Raw genomic sequence first — 17,666 nt, forward strand, 5'->3', positions numbered from 1 at the left:
AAATGTTCCATGTAACCCAGAACAATCTTGAAATCCTGGTACTCCTGTCCCACTTCCAAAGGCTGGGACTGCAGGTGTGCACCACTACACCTGGCCCATCCCTTTCTTTTTAGTAAAAATCCTACAGTGCACGAGAGTAACTATAAAAGGAAATAAAAGGATTTTCTGTGAAACTTAAAATTAAGGAGAACTCGGGCATGGTGGTGCACATCTTTACTCCCAGAACTCGGGGAGGCAGAGGCAGCGAATCACTGTGAATTTGAGGCCAGCTTGGTCTACAGAGTGAGACCAGGACAGCCAAGGCTACACAGAAAAGCCCTGTCTTATTAAAAAAAAAAAACACCCCCCCCAAAAAAAAACCAAAACAACAACAATAACAAATTAATAAGGAGGCACAATCCCTAAAACTAGGCTTGAGAAACTGGTAGTCTCACACTTCAAATAAACCACTGGCAAGGGAAATGTGAGTCTCGCTAGCTCTTTTGTCATATGTGAAAACCCGCCCCCTGCTCCCTTTCTTTTGCCACTTTGGCCCTTTACCCAACTTGTTCTCTGTGTTCACCTACTGGGGCTGCTTAGTAGTGTTTCAAGGCTCTTCACGCATGCGCTTTCCTCCGCCTTCCGTGGTTTACCAGCTAGCTCTATTCACCCTTCAAAACTCAATCCAAGGGTTACCTTCTCCAGGAAGCCTTTCCAGAGCAGCGTCAGCACACACCTTCTTCTCTATTCTGCTGCTGTCACACTGTAAGTGACTTGGCACACACATCGCCACAGTTATATGAATGGATAACTAATGAACAAGCATCAACTCTTCAAGCCAGGCTGTTTAGAGAACTTAAGTAATTTGCCCAAAACTACACCAGGGCAGTAGTGGCGCACACCTTTGATCCCAGCATCGGGAGGCAGAGACAGGTGGATCTGAGTCTAGCCTGGTCTACAGATCTAGTTCCAGGACAGTCAGTTACAAAGAGAAGGCCTGTCTAAGAAAACCAAATAGGCCCATACTGCTTCCCTATCTTCCTTCTCAGCTAAGCAGCTCTGGCTACAAATACTCTCAAACAGCAGCAATCTTGTTCCAGCTATTATCTTCTGGTTAAAGATCTTTCAGGGGGCTCAGCTGAAATGCTCACATCATGTCAGGCAGCTTGCAACTGCATGTTACTCCAGGGCCAGGGGATCTGACACCCTCTTCTGGCCTCTGGGGGTACTGCACTCATGTAGACAAACCCACATACAAGGTCTTTTGGAAATGGCCGGCTAGATGGCATCCCTCAGTCTGGGCATATCACAGCATCCCTTTGTGGGTCCACTGAAGCCAGTGGAGAGCTCTGATGTTCCGTTCCTTTCCCCTCCCTCCCTTCCTTCCTTTCACACTGAAGGCTGAAACTACCACTCAATGACATACCAACCCTCCCTTTTCTTCTTCTTAACTTTCTGGGACAAGATCTCACTGAGTTGTCCAGGCTGTCCTTAACCTCAAGGAGTGTGAGGACACACACCTCTACTTCTCTTACATATCACAAATCAACACACTTCTTAGCCGGGTGTGGTGGTGCATACCTTTAATCCCAACACTCGGGAGGCAGAGGCAGGCAGATTGTTGTTAGTTCGAGGCCAGCCTGGTCTACAAAGTGAGCCTAGGACAGCCAAAGCTACACAAAATATAAAGTGAGCCTAGGACAGCCAAGGCTACACAAAGAAACCCTGTCTCGAAAAACAAACAAGCCACACTTCTTGAGAAGAAGCAAGAGGAAAATAGCTGACACTTTCATTTTTGTTTATTTCTCTATTTTGGTTTTTCAAGGCAACAGAGTTTCTCTGTGTAGCCTTGGCTGTCCTAAACTCACTTTGTAGACCAGGCTGGCCTCGAACTCACAGAGATCTGCCTGCCTCTGCCTCCCAAGTGCTGGGATTAAAGGTGTGTGCCACCACGCTAGCCCTTGCTGACACTTTTAAACATTGTCTCTATATGCAGGGAATCTTTCATAAATCAACTTATTTATTTATACTTTGTAGTACTGGAGGTCAAACTGAAGGCTGAGCTACATTCCCAGGCTCAAATATTATTTTTATGAGGAAAAACCAAACACAAAACGTTTTGAAATCCAGAGAAAACTGCTCAGCGCAGCCACCATTCTTCTCCTTGACACTATTACCCAAGGGAATAAGGAAGTTCCAATTCCTGGCACATTCTGCCCTACTTTTCAAAGTGTTCTTCAACTTAATTTTAATACTTTCCCTTATAACCTAATTGCAACAGCCCCAAGAGAACTGTTTTTAACAAGATCAGACAGACATTACTATCCCAATAGTTTTAGAAAACAGTACAAACAGAGAAACATTTATCTCTTATGTTATAGGCAACATCCTCAGTAGAGCAGCAAAGGTCTCCCAGGGCTCCACCAGCACATTCTTGCAGTGAAGCATCAAATAAAGCCTGTAATGACGGTGACAGCACCATGAGAAAGGGGGTTTGAGAGCCCAGAGATGTGTAATGGCCAAGTATGTGTGTTATCTTAAAATATACACCAATGCTGTGGCTCCCTTACTCAGAAAGGCCTCTACGCCACCCCCCCCCATTAACACCTCTGACCCTACTGTGCACATCCCAAGGAATGTGCAGCAGACACTGCACTCTTAAACAGTATCTTAGAATCAACGATCAAGGCAGATATACTTAGTGTACTCTCAAATTCTTAGCACTCCCGGATGCTGAGGCAGGAGAACAGGTAGGTGTTTGAGGCCAGCCTGAGATGCATAGTGGAAAAAAAAAACTAAAACAGAATCAGAGTTCAACAAGCAAGTGCCTGAAAGCTCTCGTCCCAGTATCAACAGCCAGTGGCCTACTGTACTCTGAGTCCTATTCTAAGATGACAGCTATCTCCAAAGGCTGAAACCACAATGCAAACATGAGGGCATTTCACTCTGTGTTGTTACTCTGAGACAGGGTCCTCCAACTCCTAACCCTACCTCTACCTCTCCAGTGCTGAGATTGCCAGTATGTGCAACCATACTCAGAACCAAGCTGGAAGGTACTAACAGCCAACACAGCCATGTTATCCAGAAGTGGTGAGGCGTGGGCTAGTCAAGAGGGATATATGGAGGATGCAGGGATGGCTTAGCAGGTAAGAGCACTGGCTGCTTCTGCAGAGGACCCAGGTTCAATTCCTGGCATCTACATGGTGGTTTACAACTATCTGTTAACTCTAGTTCCAGGGAACCAAATCTAGCCTCCAAGGGCACTGCATGCGCCACTTGCCTGCTCTAAACACAGCTGGATCCCTCTGTTATATATATGAATACATATATATATGTAACTGACTCTGAAACAAATTTTAAGTGTAACTCACTTATAGATACTATTACTGGTCCAAAGATAAAAGAATAATTAGTAGAAAGTTATGTATAAGTGAATTATAGCTAATTAACAAACAAACAAAACAGCCGAGCAGTGGTAGCATACGCCTTTAATCCCATCACTTGGGAGGCAGAGGTAGGCAGATCTGTGAGCTCAAGGCCAGCCTGGTCTATAATGAAAGTCCAGGACAGGCAGGACTCTGTTACACAGAGAAACCTTGTCTTGAGAAAACACACACACACACACACACACACACACACACACACACACACACACACACACACCAAAACAAACAAAATAAAAACAAAAAAACAAAGCAAAGCAAAGCAAAGAAAACACATTTGTTTTACTTATGGGGTATGTGTATGCAGGTGCCCACAGGAGTCAGAGGCACTGAATCCCCCTGTAGCTGGAATTACAAACTGTTGTGAGCTGCCAAAGGTAGATGCTGAGAACTTAATCCCAGTGTTCTATAAAACCATATGCTTTTACTGCTGAGCCTTCTCTCCAACCTTGTAGGTAATTTCTATCCGTGCAGGCTGTATGTGTGCTATCTACATGCACACATATAAGGCGGTGTGGGACAGCCTTTAATCCCAGAACTCAGGAAGCAGAGGCAGGCAGAAATCTGTGAGTTTGAAGCCAGCCCGGTCTATACAGCTAGTTCCAGGACAGCCAGGGCTAGTCTTGAGACACAGAAACCCTGTCTTAAAAAACAAACAAACAAACCCAAACAAACAAACAAAGGAACTAAGGCCAGCTTCAACTACAGGCGTTGAGGGTTACATTCTGCTTTCAAAGCAGTAAGTTTCATTCCATTACTTCGTTTTTCTCCTGTGGACACCTGGGTTTTCCCTCAACTTTCTCCTATTCCTACTTCCGGGTGAATACACGAAATATTCAACTAACTTAATCTTAGTTTCTCTAACACATTCAACGTGACAACACTAAGCAAGCATATCCAACTGTAATCAGTGATTCCTATATACACTTTGTGGTTTACAAAGTATCTTCACAAATAGCATGTTATTTAGTTTCATAACAATGTATTGAGGATGGTATAGCAAAACTATTTGCATTTTACAGAAGACAGGGCTGAAAGAATGGAGGTCTGTGACACGATTCCACATTTTCAAATAATACCCAGAAATCATCTCATTTTACATCTTATTAAAGAAAAACAAAACCAAAATATATTCTAAAACCTCCTTTATTTTTTCAGATCTGCCTGTTTTCTCTGCGAGGTCCACTATGTGATTTGTTTTCAGAGGCAGGATGACTGTCCACTATTTGAGAATAGCCTGGGCTACATAATTCTAGATTAGCCAGGGCTACGAAAATAGCTCAGCCTGTCAAGTTGCTCTGCAAGCATGAGCATCTGAGTTTGATTTCCACAACCCACATAAAAAAGCTGGCAAGGTGACATATGACTTTAATTCCAATACTTGGGAGGCAGAGGCAGTTGGCTCTCTGTAAGTTCAACGTCAGCCTGGTCTACAAATTAAATCCAGGACAGCTAGCCTCATCAACACTAACCTTCAGGACTTTTTGCCTTATTTCAGCAAGCCACAGAAACAATGCAAATGCTGATAAAAAGTCTTTAGCTAAAAAACAACAACTGCCAGGCAGTGGTGGCCCACACCTTTGAGGAGAGTACTCAGAAGGCAGAGGCTGGATGATCTCTGAGTTGGAGGCCAGCCTGGTTTACAGAGCAAGTTCCAGGACAGCCAGGACTACACAGAGAAACCCTGTCTCAAAAAACCAAAAAACCCCCAAAACCCAAAAGATAGTGACTTGATGAGCTGAGGTTGAATGGAAGGGGAGCGCCCCTTTTCTGAGGAATTTGGTGGGGGGGTGAAGGAGGGTTGGACTGGGAGGAGAGGAGGGATGGGGCTATGACCAGGATGTAAAGTGAATAAACAAATAAAAAGAAGACAAGAAAACAAAAGGCAGTAACTTGGTAATGAAAATGTTCAAGTTCTATTTCACACTGTTGTGATTTACAGAGTCTGTAACAGGCAAGGACTGATATATTGTAAACTCATTTCTCTGCCTAGACCTTTTATTTATATTGCTCCTTAATTACAATGTTAGATTTAGACCTACACAAGTAGTGCTGTATCTCTGAATGCTAATTTTGCTCATAGGTAAGAGCCTCCCCACCCCACCCCAGGATTTTTCTCTGTAGCCTTGGTTGTCCTGGACTCACTTTGTACAGTGCTGGGAATAAAGGTGTGGCATGGCTGGTAACAGGTCTTTCTAATTTTCGTTGCTGGAAAGAAAACCAACTACCTATGAGGCTTTGGAAGCAGGAAAGAGCAAATAAGCTGAGGACCTGGGCTGAAAGGATGACTAGGAAAGGACAAGACATTAATAGTGCATCCTCTGAAACCTCTAGTCTAATTCCCAAGAACCTAAGTACCCTTAAATGGCGGCTAAGTTAAATGAAAACCCATGTGCAGAAGCTAGTCTTGACAGATTTTACCTCCAATGCCAAGGCAGTCTTGTCATAAGCACAAGGTACTCTCTTCTGGATTGCTTTTGCAAAAACAGGTCCATTCTGTGTGGATGGCAAAGGGTTGATCGCTGCCCCAGGAGTACTGGCAACTGTAGGTAGAGGAGTTGTGGTCTGAGGTTGAGCATATGCGTGAGCAGGTTCTGGGATGCCGTAACTGTTAGAATTCCTATTTCCATGCTTTCCATGTGGCGAGGACCTCACAAGCTTTTCAACGTAAGGGACAGGAATCATGCCAGCCCGGCCATCCTTGTTCCGGGCACTCCACCACTGTTCTTCCGGCTTCTCTATTATCACTAGAATCTCACCCTTCTTAAAGGGCAGGTCTTCAGCGTCATTCCCGGGGAAATCATACAGAGTCCGTACATACTCCAGGTTTTCTTCCGCTGTAGACAAGTTGGGTGCTGAGACGGAACCCATTGGTGGGCTTGGGTACCTTAAGAGAGAAACAGAATTATTCTCAAGAAAAATCTTACTCTATACTGGTATTTGTCAAAAATATACAAACCACCCTCCCTAATAATGAACTGTTTCTTCATTGTATTCTCAATAAGAGAATGATTTACCACCAGTCAGTGGTGGCGCTCAACAGCAGAGGCGGAGGCAAGTAGATCTCTGTGAGTTGAAGGCCAGCCTGTCTACAAAGTGAGTCCAGGACTACAAGAGAAACCCTGTCTCGAAAAACAAACAAAAAACAAATAGAAAAAAGCAAAACAAAAGAAAAGAAACAAAAGAAAATCAGGGCTAGTTCACTGGCTCAGTGGTACAATGTTTACCATGTAAGCCTTATGACCTAAATTCCATCTTCTAAATCAATGTGGAAATAGCGGAGAGGACCAACTCCATAAAGTTATCCTCTTGACCACACCCACACATCTGTACCTGCCTCCCAGTTGATTAAACAAAAAACTAGTAAAAACCAGAAAAAGAAGCCAAGTGTGTAATGAGTTTGGGGGGAGGGAGCTAAATATGGTGACACACATCAGATCTGCCTGCCTCTACCCAATCCCCCAAGTACTGGGATTAAAGGCGTGTGCTAGGTGACACACACCTTTAGTCCCAGGCCTAGGAAGGCAGAGACAGGCAGATCTCTAAAGTCAAGGCCACTGTGACTTACATAGGAAGTTCCAGGCTAGCCAGCCACAGCTGCATGTGAGACCCTGTCACAGGAAGAAAAAGAGGGAGGAGGGAGCTTGTCTAATATGTATTTGATTTCCCACTACAAAGAAAGACGATGTCTCTAACAAATGAAACCCAGACCAAAAGCAGATAAATGCCATTTAATGCAAGTTTTGAAAATTCAAATTGAGCTAGTCTCCAAACAGTTCTCTGTTGTTTTTACTGTTCTAAGGAAGTTTCACTGTAAGAACAAAACAAAGAAGAACAATAAAAAGAAAGAAAAATGAGCTGGGAGCGATGGCAGGCAGATCTCTGTTTGACGCCAGCCTGGTCTACAAATCAAGTCCAGGACAGCCAAGGCTACACAGAAAGACAGAAATATGGGACAGGAAGATGACCATTAAAGTGACTGTGACAACACAACACCTGAGTTGGAACCTCTAACGCTGAGTCAGGGACGGCCTGAGGAATCTGAGGTCAGCACAGCGGAGGCAAAGGCAGGAAGAGCCCAGGGATTCGCTGGCCAGCCAATATAGGACAATCAGTGAGTTGCAGGCTAAGACCCTGTCTGAAAAAGGAAGGTGGAGTTGCTGAATGGGGAAAGTACTCTTTGAAACAGCAGAAACAAGAGCGATCCTGGCCGAATCAAGGTGGAAAGTAAGAGCCCACTCTCGCAAGCTACCCTCTTGACTGCCACATGCATGCTGAGGTAATGTGCTGCTCTAGCCCCTGCAAAATAAATGAGTTAAAACAAAAGGTAGAGTGGTTTTTAAAAAAATATTATCTTATTTGTATGTGTGCTCTGTATATATGTCTGCGCACCATGTGTGTGCTGTGCTAGCAGAGGCCAGAAGATGTCTAAACTGTCAGGACTGGAGTTACATACACACTGCTGTGAGACACTATATTCATGCTAGCAATCAAATGAATCCTCTTGATGCTCTTAACCACTGAGCCATTGTAGTGATTTGAAGGAGAATGGCTCCCATGAGTACACAGATTTGAGTATTTGTGTGTGTGTGTGTATGTGTGTGTGTGTGTGTGTGTGTGTGTGTGTGTGTGTCTGTCTGTCTGTCTGTCTGTCTGTCTGTCTGTCCCCGTTAGTGGAACCCTGTGGGAAGGATTTGTGCCCTTAGGGAAAAAGATTCATCACTGGAGGAAAGCGTTCACATTTCAAAAGGCCCATGCCATTCCAGTCAGTCAGTCAGCATCTGTCTGTCTGTCTCCGCCCCCCTCCTCTGCCTTGTGCCTATGGATCAGGACAAGCTGTGGCCATGCTCCCACCACATGATAATGGACTCTAATCCCCTAAACTGAGCCCCAATAAACATTTCTTTTCTAAGTCACCCTCATCCAGGTGTCTCATCACTGCATATAGAAAAGTACCTACAACAGCCACCTCTCCAGCTCCTGAAGACCAATTTTTGAGGAAGACAATGTCAATGTCAACCTCTGGCCTCCACATGCAAGCACACACATGCACTTGCACCATCCACATGCACACATATGAACACATACACACATACCCAAGCAAAGGACTTATATGCTTGCCAAATGTTTAAAGAATCCCCACATGCTGTTTTCAATACAAATCATCACCTAACCATTAAAATGAAAAGCTGAGCCGGGCGGTGGTGGCACACACCTTTAATCCCAGCATTCGGGAGCAGAGGCAGGAGGATCACTGTGAGTTTGAGGCCAGCCTGGTCTTCAAAACAAGTCCAGGACAGCCAAGGGCTACCCAGAGAAACCCTGTCTCGAAAAAACAAAACAAAACAAAACAAAAAAAGAAAAGGAAAAAAAGAAAGCTGTACTGCAAAATTCATAACCATCAAGTCATAGGCTCCACTACTTTCACTGTGTTTACATACTCAGCATGTATTTGCCATGAAGAATTCACTTCCAGAGCCAGCTACAAAATTAAATCCCAGCTGGGAGTGCAGCTTAATTATATGGCAGCACTTGCCTAGCATGCACAAAGCTCTGCCTTCGGTCCCCAGCAGCAGTTAAAAGAAAACAAAAAGGGTTTTACATGAGACCTGCTCTTCAGTAACAGCCTATGGAAAACTAGTATACAAGTCTCTCTTCATCCAAGAAATATTCTGAAAACACACAAATGTGCCAGATTTTGGGGAATTACTTACCACTACCTTTCTCAATGTTTTCTGAAGCACAGAACCTATACCAAATTGAAGAGTCTCAGTTTTTGTTTTTTGTTGTTTTTCCCCCTGAGTCAGGGTTTCTCTTGTAGTCCTGGACTCACTTTGTAGACCAGGCTGGCCTCGAACTCACAGCAATCTACCACTTGCCTCTGAGAGTCTCAGTTTTGTTTTGTTTTTTCTTTGAGACGGGGTTTCTCTGTTTTAGCCTTGGCTGTCCTGGTCTCACTTTGCAGATCAAGTTGGCCTGGAACTCACAGTGATCCTCCTGCCTCTGCCTCCTGTGTGCTGGGATTAAAGGCGTGTGCCGAAGAGAGTCTCAATTTTAATCAGAGTCTGCGCCTCCTCAGGTAGAGCACGGAGAGCATCACACTCCCATACTAGCACTGTCCTTAGGGACATGGGATGTGAAGGGTTAACCATTCATGTATTATTCTAATTTGTTCACTTAGCTAATGGACGTTTCTTTCTTCTGATTAGTGACCTAAGTCATATTCTCTATAACTACTTGAAGTGTTTTATGTTTTGCTTATTTGGTGCATTTTTTCACTGCACATAACTTGCAGTTCTCTCCTTCCACCATGTAGACTCTAAAGAGTAAGCTCAGGCTGCCAGGCTGGATGGTGAGCATCTTTACCTGCTGAGCCATCTCGCTGGCCTCTGATGCATTTTTGTGCTGAACTGGCTATATAAACCAGGCTGGCCTCTAACTTACACAGATCCACCTGCCTTTGCCTCCCCAAGTGCTGGGGTTAAACGTGTGCCACCACACCCGCTGTTTATGGCTGTCTTAAAGTCCTATACATACCCTTCCCATGGCAACCCCTTTACTTAATGTTAGCACAGATGTTGTTGCCTGCTTCCTGTCACCTTTATGGCAGGATGGTATTTCATTCTGTAAGGCTACTTAATGGAGCAACCCTGGATTTCCCCAGATTCTCTGCAAGAGCAACAATTACTCTAAACTGCTGAGCTCCCAGCTTTCCAGCTCCCAGCTTCCTCAATGTCATGAACCCTTCTGAGAATATTTTTGGTTTCTTTTCTCTTTTTCTTGGTGCTGAGAACTGAACCTGTGATCTCGAGCATCTTATACACATACCCTCCCCTTAGTCACATCTTTCTCAACATTAGATTTTCTGTAAATGCCCTAAATTAAAAAACTGAATATTTTAATGGCCTTTGGTATTATATTGTTTTTCAAAAGACATCTTTCACAGTTGGCAAACATATCTAATACAAGTAACTATTTAAATTTAAAGACCTATACCGAGTGTGGTGGTGCACGCCTTTAATGCCAGTACTCAGGAGGCAGAGGCAGGTGGATCACTGTGAGTCCCAGCCCAGCCTGGTCTACAAAGCAAGTCCAGGAAAGGAAAGGCCACACAGAGAAACCCAGTTCAAAAAACCAAAACCAACCAAACAAATAAACTAAAAAGCCCTGTTTATTACTCAAGAGCAAGTGGCTTAACACCAGTCCACCTAAAGACAGGCTGTGGGAGTAACAGAGTTAGTATTTACTTATGGAAAGCACTTTAACAAGCTTTGTGTTTATTTTAACTGCTTGCTGTGTTTAATTATACATGTGCTTAGGTACCGGCACATGAATGCAGGCATCTGGAGGGGCTAGAAGAGAACATCAGATGCTCTGGGGCTTAAGCTAGCTTCGAACTAACGTGTGCTGGGAACCAAACTTGGGGCTTGAAAGAGCAGTAGGTGCTTTTAGCTGAGGAATCGTCTCTGAAGCCACAAGGGTTTTGTTTTGTTTTTGTTTTGTTTTTTAACATTTATTTATTTTATATGTGTGAGTATTTTCCCTGCAGGTATGTATGTGCACTTGAATGCCTGGTGCCTCCAGAGGCCAGCATGAGGCAGAGCCCCCAGAACTTGAGTTATGGTGACACCTGTGGGTGCTGCAAGAGCAGCAAGCACTCTATAAAGCTGAGCCATCTCTCCAGCCCCACGAGTTTTCTTTTTACAAGTGGTCTAGCTATGTATAGCCCACATTTGCCTTTAATTTACAGTTCTCCTGCTTCCATTTCCCAAGTGTTGAAACTACAGGAATATACCACCAAGCTTGTGGTTTGAAGTCTTGGTGACACTATCTAATCACTACAACAATCCTGAGGCAGAGAGTCTTTTTTTTTTTTCTTTCGGTTTTTCCAAACAGGGTCTCTCTGTGTAGCCTTGGCTGTCCTAGACTCACTTTGTAGACCAGGCTGGCCTCGAACTCACAGGGATCCACCTGCCTCTGCCTCCTGAGTGCTGGGATTAAATGTGTGCGCCATCACCACCCAGCAAGGCATAGATTCTTACATCTCCTTTTATAGACGAGAAAAGCAAAAAATATAGGGTAAGAATCTGGTTAAGTCCTCACTCATTGCCTCTGAACTAATTAGCCTCAAGGACAAACTGTGTATGTTAGGTATTAAGTCAGTCCATTTGAGACATTCACAACTACTCCTGGTTAGCAAAGTTTCTTGTGTGCTGTGCACATAAACCTTAAAGGATATCCCTGTTTGTATTCCAAGAACCATAGGGGCTCTCTCCCAAATTTGGTGTATACCATACATATTCTACTGTGCAGCATGGTAAGCTCTATTTCCGCTCTGTTGGTTATAGCATTTGTATAGTCCTAAACAATTAAAACAGCCAGGCAAGGGAAGTAAAGGCAGGCAGATCTCTGTGTGCTCAAGGTCATTCTGATCTACATACACAGCGAATTCCAGGAGGTCAGCCAAGGTTACATAGAGAGAGGCTGTCTCAAAAACAAGCACAAGCAAATGAGCATCCGAACCCCAACAGTTAAACAACACAACCCGAGGGCACCCTAACCACTTCATTGTGGACTCAAAGTAATAAAATCCATGCACCAGACAACAACTAACTAACCATAGTATATATCAAGCATTGATGAGACCAAAATATGAAGAAAGGTTCCTCATAGGCTCATGTGTTTCAACGCTTGGGCACACTGCTTTGGAACCTTCAAGGAGAAGCACCACAGAAGGAAGAGTCGCTAGAGGCAGATCTTCAGGTTCAGTAACCTGACCTCACTTCCTGTGGACTCTCTGCTCCCTGACTGGTGAGGCCACTGAGCATCTATCTGCCTCAAGACCCTGGCACCATGCTTTCCCAGTCACGAGGACTGGATCTCCTCTCTTCTTAAACTGTAAACCGAAATAAACTTCTCCTCCCTTAAGTTGCTTCTTATCAAGTATCTAGTCACAGAAACTGAAAAAGGAAAGTATGCAGATGTGATTTAAAAAAAAAAAGCCACTGAATGGGAGCCCTTCTGATTCTGCTAAGACAGGCTTACTCGGACGCTTCCTAAGCCCAAAGGCACACACCCCATTGGCTCCCAGGGAAACAGGTGCTCTGCTGAAGGCCTTCCAGAAGAAAGCAAACTTCTGTCAAGTACCAGTTGTATAGACTTTAGGGTCTGCACGCTACAAGTGACTTTATTTTTTTAGCGCCAGGCACAGTGGCACACACTATTTTTAAACGACTTTTTTTAAAAATTTGTGTGTACATCATATTGTGTAGATATGTGCACCCATGTACAGGCCAAAGCAAGCAAGACATTAGCTAAGCATCTCCCTCTTGAGATCTTGAGATGGTCTCTCAATGAGCCAGAAATTCACCATTTGTTGGCTATGCTATCAGCACACTCTCAAGGACCCACCACCCACCAAATGTTGGGGTTAAAAGCATATGCTGCCATGTCATAAATAAATAAATAAACAAATAAATCCCTCGGAGACAAGGTCTTCCTATCTGGTTACTAAGTCTTAGCTGCCCTGGAACTTGCTATGTGGACCATGCTGGGACTCATAAGAGCTCTGCCTGCCTCTGCTTCCCAATTAATGCAATTAACAGTGTGCATCACCATACCTGGCCATGCCCAGATTTTTATGAGTGCTACGGACTTGAACGGAAGTCCTCCTATCTTCAGAGCAGGTGCTCTTACCTACTGAGCCATCTCTCCAGCCTTTATTTTGCGCTTTTTATTAGAACTCGTAACTGAAGGAAACTGAGTCAATTCTAAGCCAGGCATTGTCATTCATCCCTGTCATTACAGCACTTGGTAGTCTGAGGCAGCTTGGGCTACAGAGTAAGGCCCTGTCTCAAAAATAAGAAGAAGAAAAAAAGAAATGAGGATAAAAAGAAAATAAATTCCAAGAAATCTGGCAAGTTATCTCTCTGGTAAACTAGTAAATTTATTAATTACTTTCTGCTGTGTGATAAAACACCACGACCAAGAAAAATTTACAGGCCCTGGAAAGATGGCTCAGAGGTTAAGAGCACCAGCAACTCTTTCAGAGGACCTGACTTCAGTTCCTGGCACTGAGACAGCAGCTCACAACTGTCTATACGTCCAGTTTCAAGGGATACAACTCCCTCTTCTGGCCTCCCTGAGTACCAGAAATACAAATACTGTACATACATGTATGTAGGCAAAAGTTCCATACACACAAACTAAACTATTTATTTGAGCTGCTTCAGAGGGTTAGTGTCCATAATGGCAGAAGTGGAAGAGTATCAGGTGACCTCAACAGGAAAGTGAGAAGTTATACCTCAACTGCACACAGGAAGCAGAGAAAGGAAGGAGAGCTACAACCCATCAAAGTCCACACCTACTTGACCTACTTCCTTTATTACGGCTGTACTTTAGTAGTCACTCTTCTGTTGTGTAATACTACACCAGGACCAACAGCAATTTACAGGGCAATCTCCCTAAGTAGACTAGCAACTAGGGACTGAGTATTCAAATACATGCTGTGGGGTACAATTCTAACTGTGGTGACTTAATCACAATATTAGCCATCCCTGCTCCCTTTTCTCAAGACAAGATCTTTACTCTGCAGTCCAGACTGACCTCAAACTAGTGGGGATTCTCCTGGCTCAGCCTGCAAAGAGCTGGGATTACAGGTATGTGTCTGTTATGCCTGCCCTGGCTAACAACTCCAAGTTGAGGACTGAACCCAAGACCTCACTCACTCTTACTAGGCAGCAAGTGCTCTACTACTGAAGCTATGTCCATTTATCATTTTTAAAAAATTAACAATTTTTGCTGCTGGTGTCTCTTATCTAAGCACATGTATAGAGCTGCATGCTCAGCCTCTACTCAGTGGTGTGTATTAAGTCCCCCTCCTTCTCTGCATTCGTCTCTTATTCCAGCCAATAGAACAGCACTCCACCTCCTTGCAGATCTCCTCCTGCAGCGTATACTCCTGCTCTGCCAGATTATCCTATCCAGGGTTCAAGTCTATCTACCAGACTAACAACAAACACTCCTCTCTGTAAATTCAACAAACAAAAACCGAAGTCAGATGAGACGGCTCAGTGCGTAAAAGTTCTTGCTGCCCAAACCGGACCACTGGAGTCTGACCCCATAGTGAAAGTACCAATACCCTACAGCTGTCCTCTGCTTTGTACATACAATCACACACACACACACACACACACGCACACACGCACACACGCACACACGCACACACATACACAAATAGATTCTTGAGGGACGGACAGATAACCTTTGCTGCTCTTGTAAAGGTCCCAAGTTTGACTGCTAGCACCTACACAGAAGCTAAAAGCCATCTATAACTATAGCTTCCATATATCTTAGGTTTTCTGTTGCTGTGATAAAACATCATGGCCAAAAGCAAGTTGGGGATGAAAGTGTTTTTATCAGTTTGCAGTCCCACAGCTTATGTCCACATAAATATGGACATAACTAAAAATAATAAAATATTCATAGCCGGGCGTGGTGGCACATGCCTTTAATCCCAGCACTTGGGAGGCTGACACAAGTGGATCCCTGTGAGTTCGAGGCCAGCCTGGTCTACAGAACGAGTCCAGGACAGCCAAGGCTACACAGAGAGACCCTGTCTCAAAAGAAAAAAAAAAAAAAGATTCATTTATTTTAGTTTTATGTGCATTTGTGTTTTACCTGCATATATGTCTATGTACCCACGCATGCAGTGCCTGTAGAGACCAGAGGAGGGCATAAGACCCCCTGGAGCTGGAGTTACATACAGATGGTTATGAGCTGAAAGTATGGCTTTGTAGTTAAGAGCTCTGACTGCTGCTCTTCAGAGATTTCAAGCACCCACGTGGTGGCTCACAACTGTCTGCAAATCCAGTTCTAGGGATCTAACCCTCTTTTCTGGCTGCAACAGGGACTAACTACATGCACACGTTGTACCAGCATACACGCAGACAAAATACCCCCCCACACAAAATAAAGTAATTCTTAATTTAATATCATTTTTCTTTTCCTATTTTTTAAAAAAGATTTGTTTGTTTATTATTATGTATACAGAGTTCTGCCTGGGTGTACACCTGCAGGCCAGAAGAGGGTATCAGATCTCATTATAGATGGTGGTGAACTACCATGTGGTTTCTGGGAATTGAACTCATGACCTCTAAAAGAGCAGACAGTGCTCTTAACCTCTGAGCCATCTCTCCAGCCCTGCCCCCCCTTTTAAACTTTATTTATTATGTATACAGTGCTCTACCTGCATGTATACCTGCAGGCCAGAAGAAGGCATTAGGTCACACTATAGATGGTTATGAGCCACCATGTGGTTGCTGGGAATTGAACTCAGGACCTCTGGAAGAACAAAGTAAGAACCTCTTACCCTCTGAGGCATCCCTCCAGGCCCCAATATGTGATTTTTTAAAAGGGAGTTTTAGGTGGGCATGGTGGCACATGCCATTAATCTCTGTACTTTGGAGAAAGACGCAGACAGCTCCAAATGAGTTTTAGCCCAGGCGGGGCTACACTGTGAGATCCTGCCTCAAAATGGGACAAATAATTAAGTTTTTATAACAAGCCTGAATGGCATATTGGGTGGACAATGCTACTCCCAGAAGACATGAGTTATTAAATGAAAACCTCAGCGGCAGGGGTGAAGAACCTCGTGTGTTACTGGACTAGGAGCTCTATGAGGCACTGAAGACCCACAGGCTATTGCCATTGTTCACCGTGACCTACTACAGCAAGATGGCTAACACCACCTGTTGCTGAAGATACAACACATTTCTATTATAGTGAACAGAAACAGGAGCCGGAGAATGAGGAACGCACTGCGGGATGCTGCCCCTGCGCATGACGTGGCCACTGCACTCATGCACTCAGCAGCCGTGGCTACCTGTGCATAAGGAAGCCAACAGACTCAGTCAGGATTCCAACGCTGCACTACCTGGACTCCGTGTTTCAAAAGACAGGAACAAGAGAGAGGACATGAGGAGGGAAGGAGAAAGAGCTGGGAGTAACCACTCCCAGGCAATGGGGGAGGGAAGCTGGGGTGGATATGACTAAGGCGCACTGGTTTACATGTATAAAACTGTTGAAAAATAGATTTGTTTGGGTTTTTCTTTTTCTTTTTTTGGTTTTTCGAGACAGGGTTTCTCTGTGTTACCCTGGCTGTCCTGGACTCTCTTTGTAGACCAGGCTGGCGATCCACCTGCCTCTGCTTCCCAACTGCTGGGATTAAAGGCGTATGACACCACGCCAGGTTTTTTTAAAAAAATTTTTTAAAAAGTAAAGTAATAAGGCTATTCCTGGTTGTCAACTTGATTACATCTGAAATTTACAATCCAAGCAGCTGGATACACCTGTGAGAAATTTTTTTTCAAATAATTTATAAATCATTTGAAGTGGAAAGACCCACTTTTAATCTGGATCATCCATCCATCTATTTATCTATCTATCTATCTATCTATCTATCTATCTATCTAACGAGAAAGGGTTTCTCTGTGTAGCCCTGGCTGGCCTGGAACTCACTCTGTAGACCAGGCTGGCCTTGAATCCAGAGATCCATCTACACTCAAGTGCTGGGACTAAAGGCATGTGATGCCACAGCCACCAATACCACCTGGCTTAGACTGCATCTTTGTTATTGTTGTTTTGCTTTTTCAAGAAAGGGTTTCTCAGTGGGGGCGTGCATACCTTTAATTCCAGCACTCGGGAGGCGGAGGCAGGTGGATCACTGTGAGTTCGAGGCCAGCCTGGTCTACAAAGTGAGTCCAGGACAGCCAAGGCTACACAGAGAAACCCTGTTTCGAAAAAGGAAAAAAAAAAAAAAAAAGAAAAAACAAACAAAAAAACCCAGGGTTTCCCTGTATAGCCTTAACGGTCCTGGACTTGCTTTTGTAGACCAGGCTCCACCTGCCTCTGCTTGAGTGCTGGGCCTAACAGGCATGCATCATCACATGTGGCTTATCTGGATCTTTTGAGGTAGAAAGATATATCTTTATTCCAAATTTTCTAAGGTGGAAGATCCACCTTTAACTGGGCCATACCTGGTATGACAGCTCAGATAAAAGACACGGAAGGAAGCTTGCTCTTTGCCTACTTGTTCCCACTCTTGCTGGCAAATCCATTCCTTCACTGGCATTAGAGCCTAATACTCTGGGATTCTGGCATCCACTCAAGACCAGCTGAGACATCCAGACTCATCAACTGAACAACTAGTGGATTCATTTTTTTTTTAAAGATTTATTTATTATT

General features: G+C 44.1%; 1 protein-coding gene across 1 annotated transcript in view; it reads right to left on the reverse strand.

Annotated features, from left to right (window-relative positions):
- The window catches only part of CRKL (CRK like proto-oncogene, adaptor protein), a 38,927-nt gene that overhangs the window by 11,496 nt on the left and 9,765 nt on the right, over positions 1-17,666 (reverse strand). The window contains exon 2 of the mRNA XM_084800959.1: positions 5,844-6,309. Coding sequence (XP_084657085.1) covers positions 5,844-6,309 — 466 coding nt within the window. The remainder of the gene's footprint in view (positions 1-5,843; positions 6,310-17,666) is intronic.

Source organism: Acomys minous (genome assembly GCF_964271855.1).
Source record: "Acomys minous genome assembly, chromosome: 11".
In the NCBI taxonomy this organism is placed as follows: domain Eukaryota; kingdom Metazoa; phylum Chordata; class Mammalia; order Rodentia; family Muridae; genus Acomys; species Acomys minous.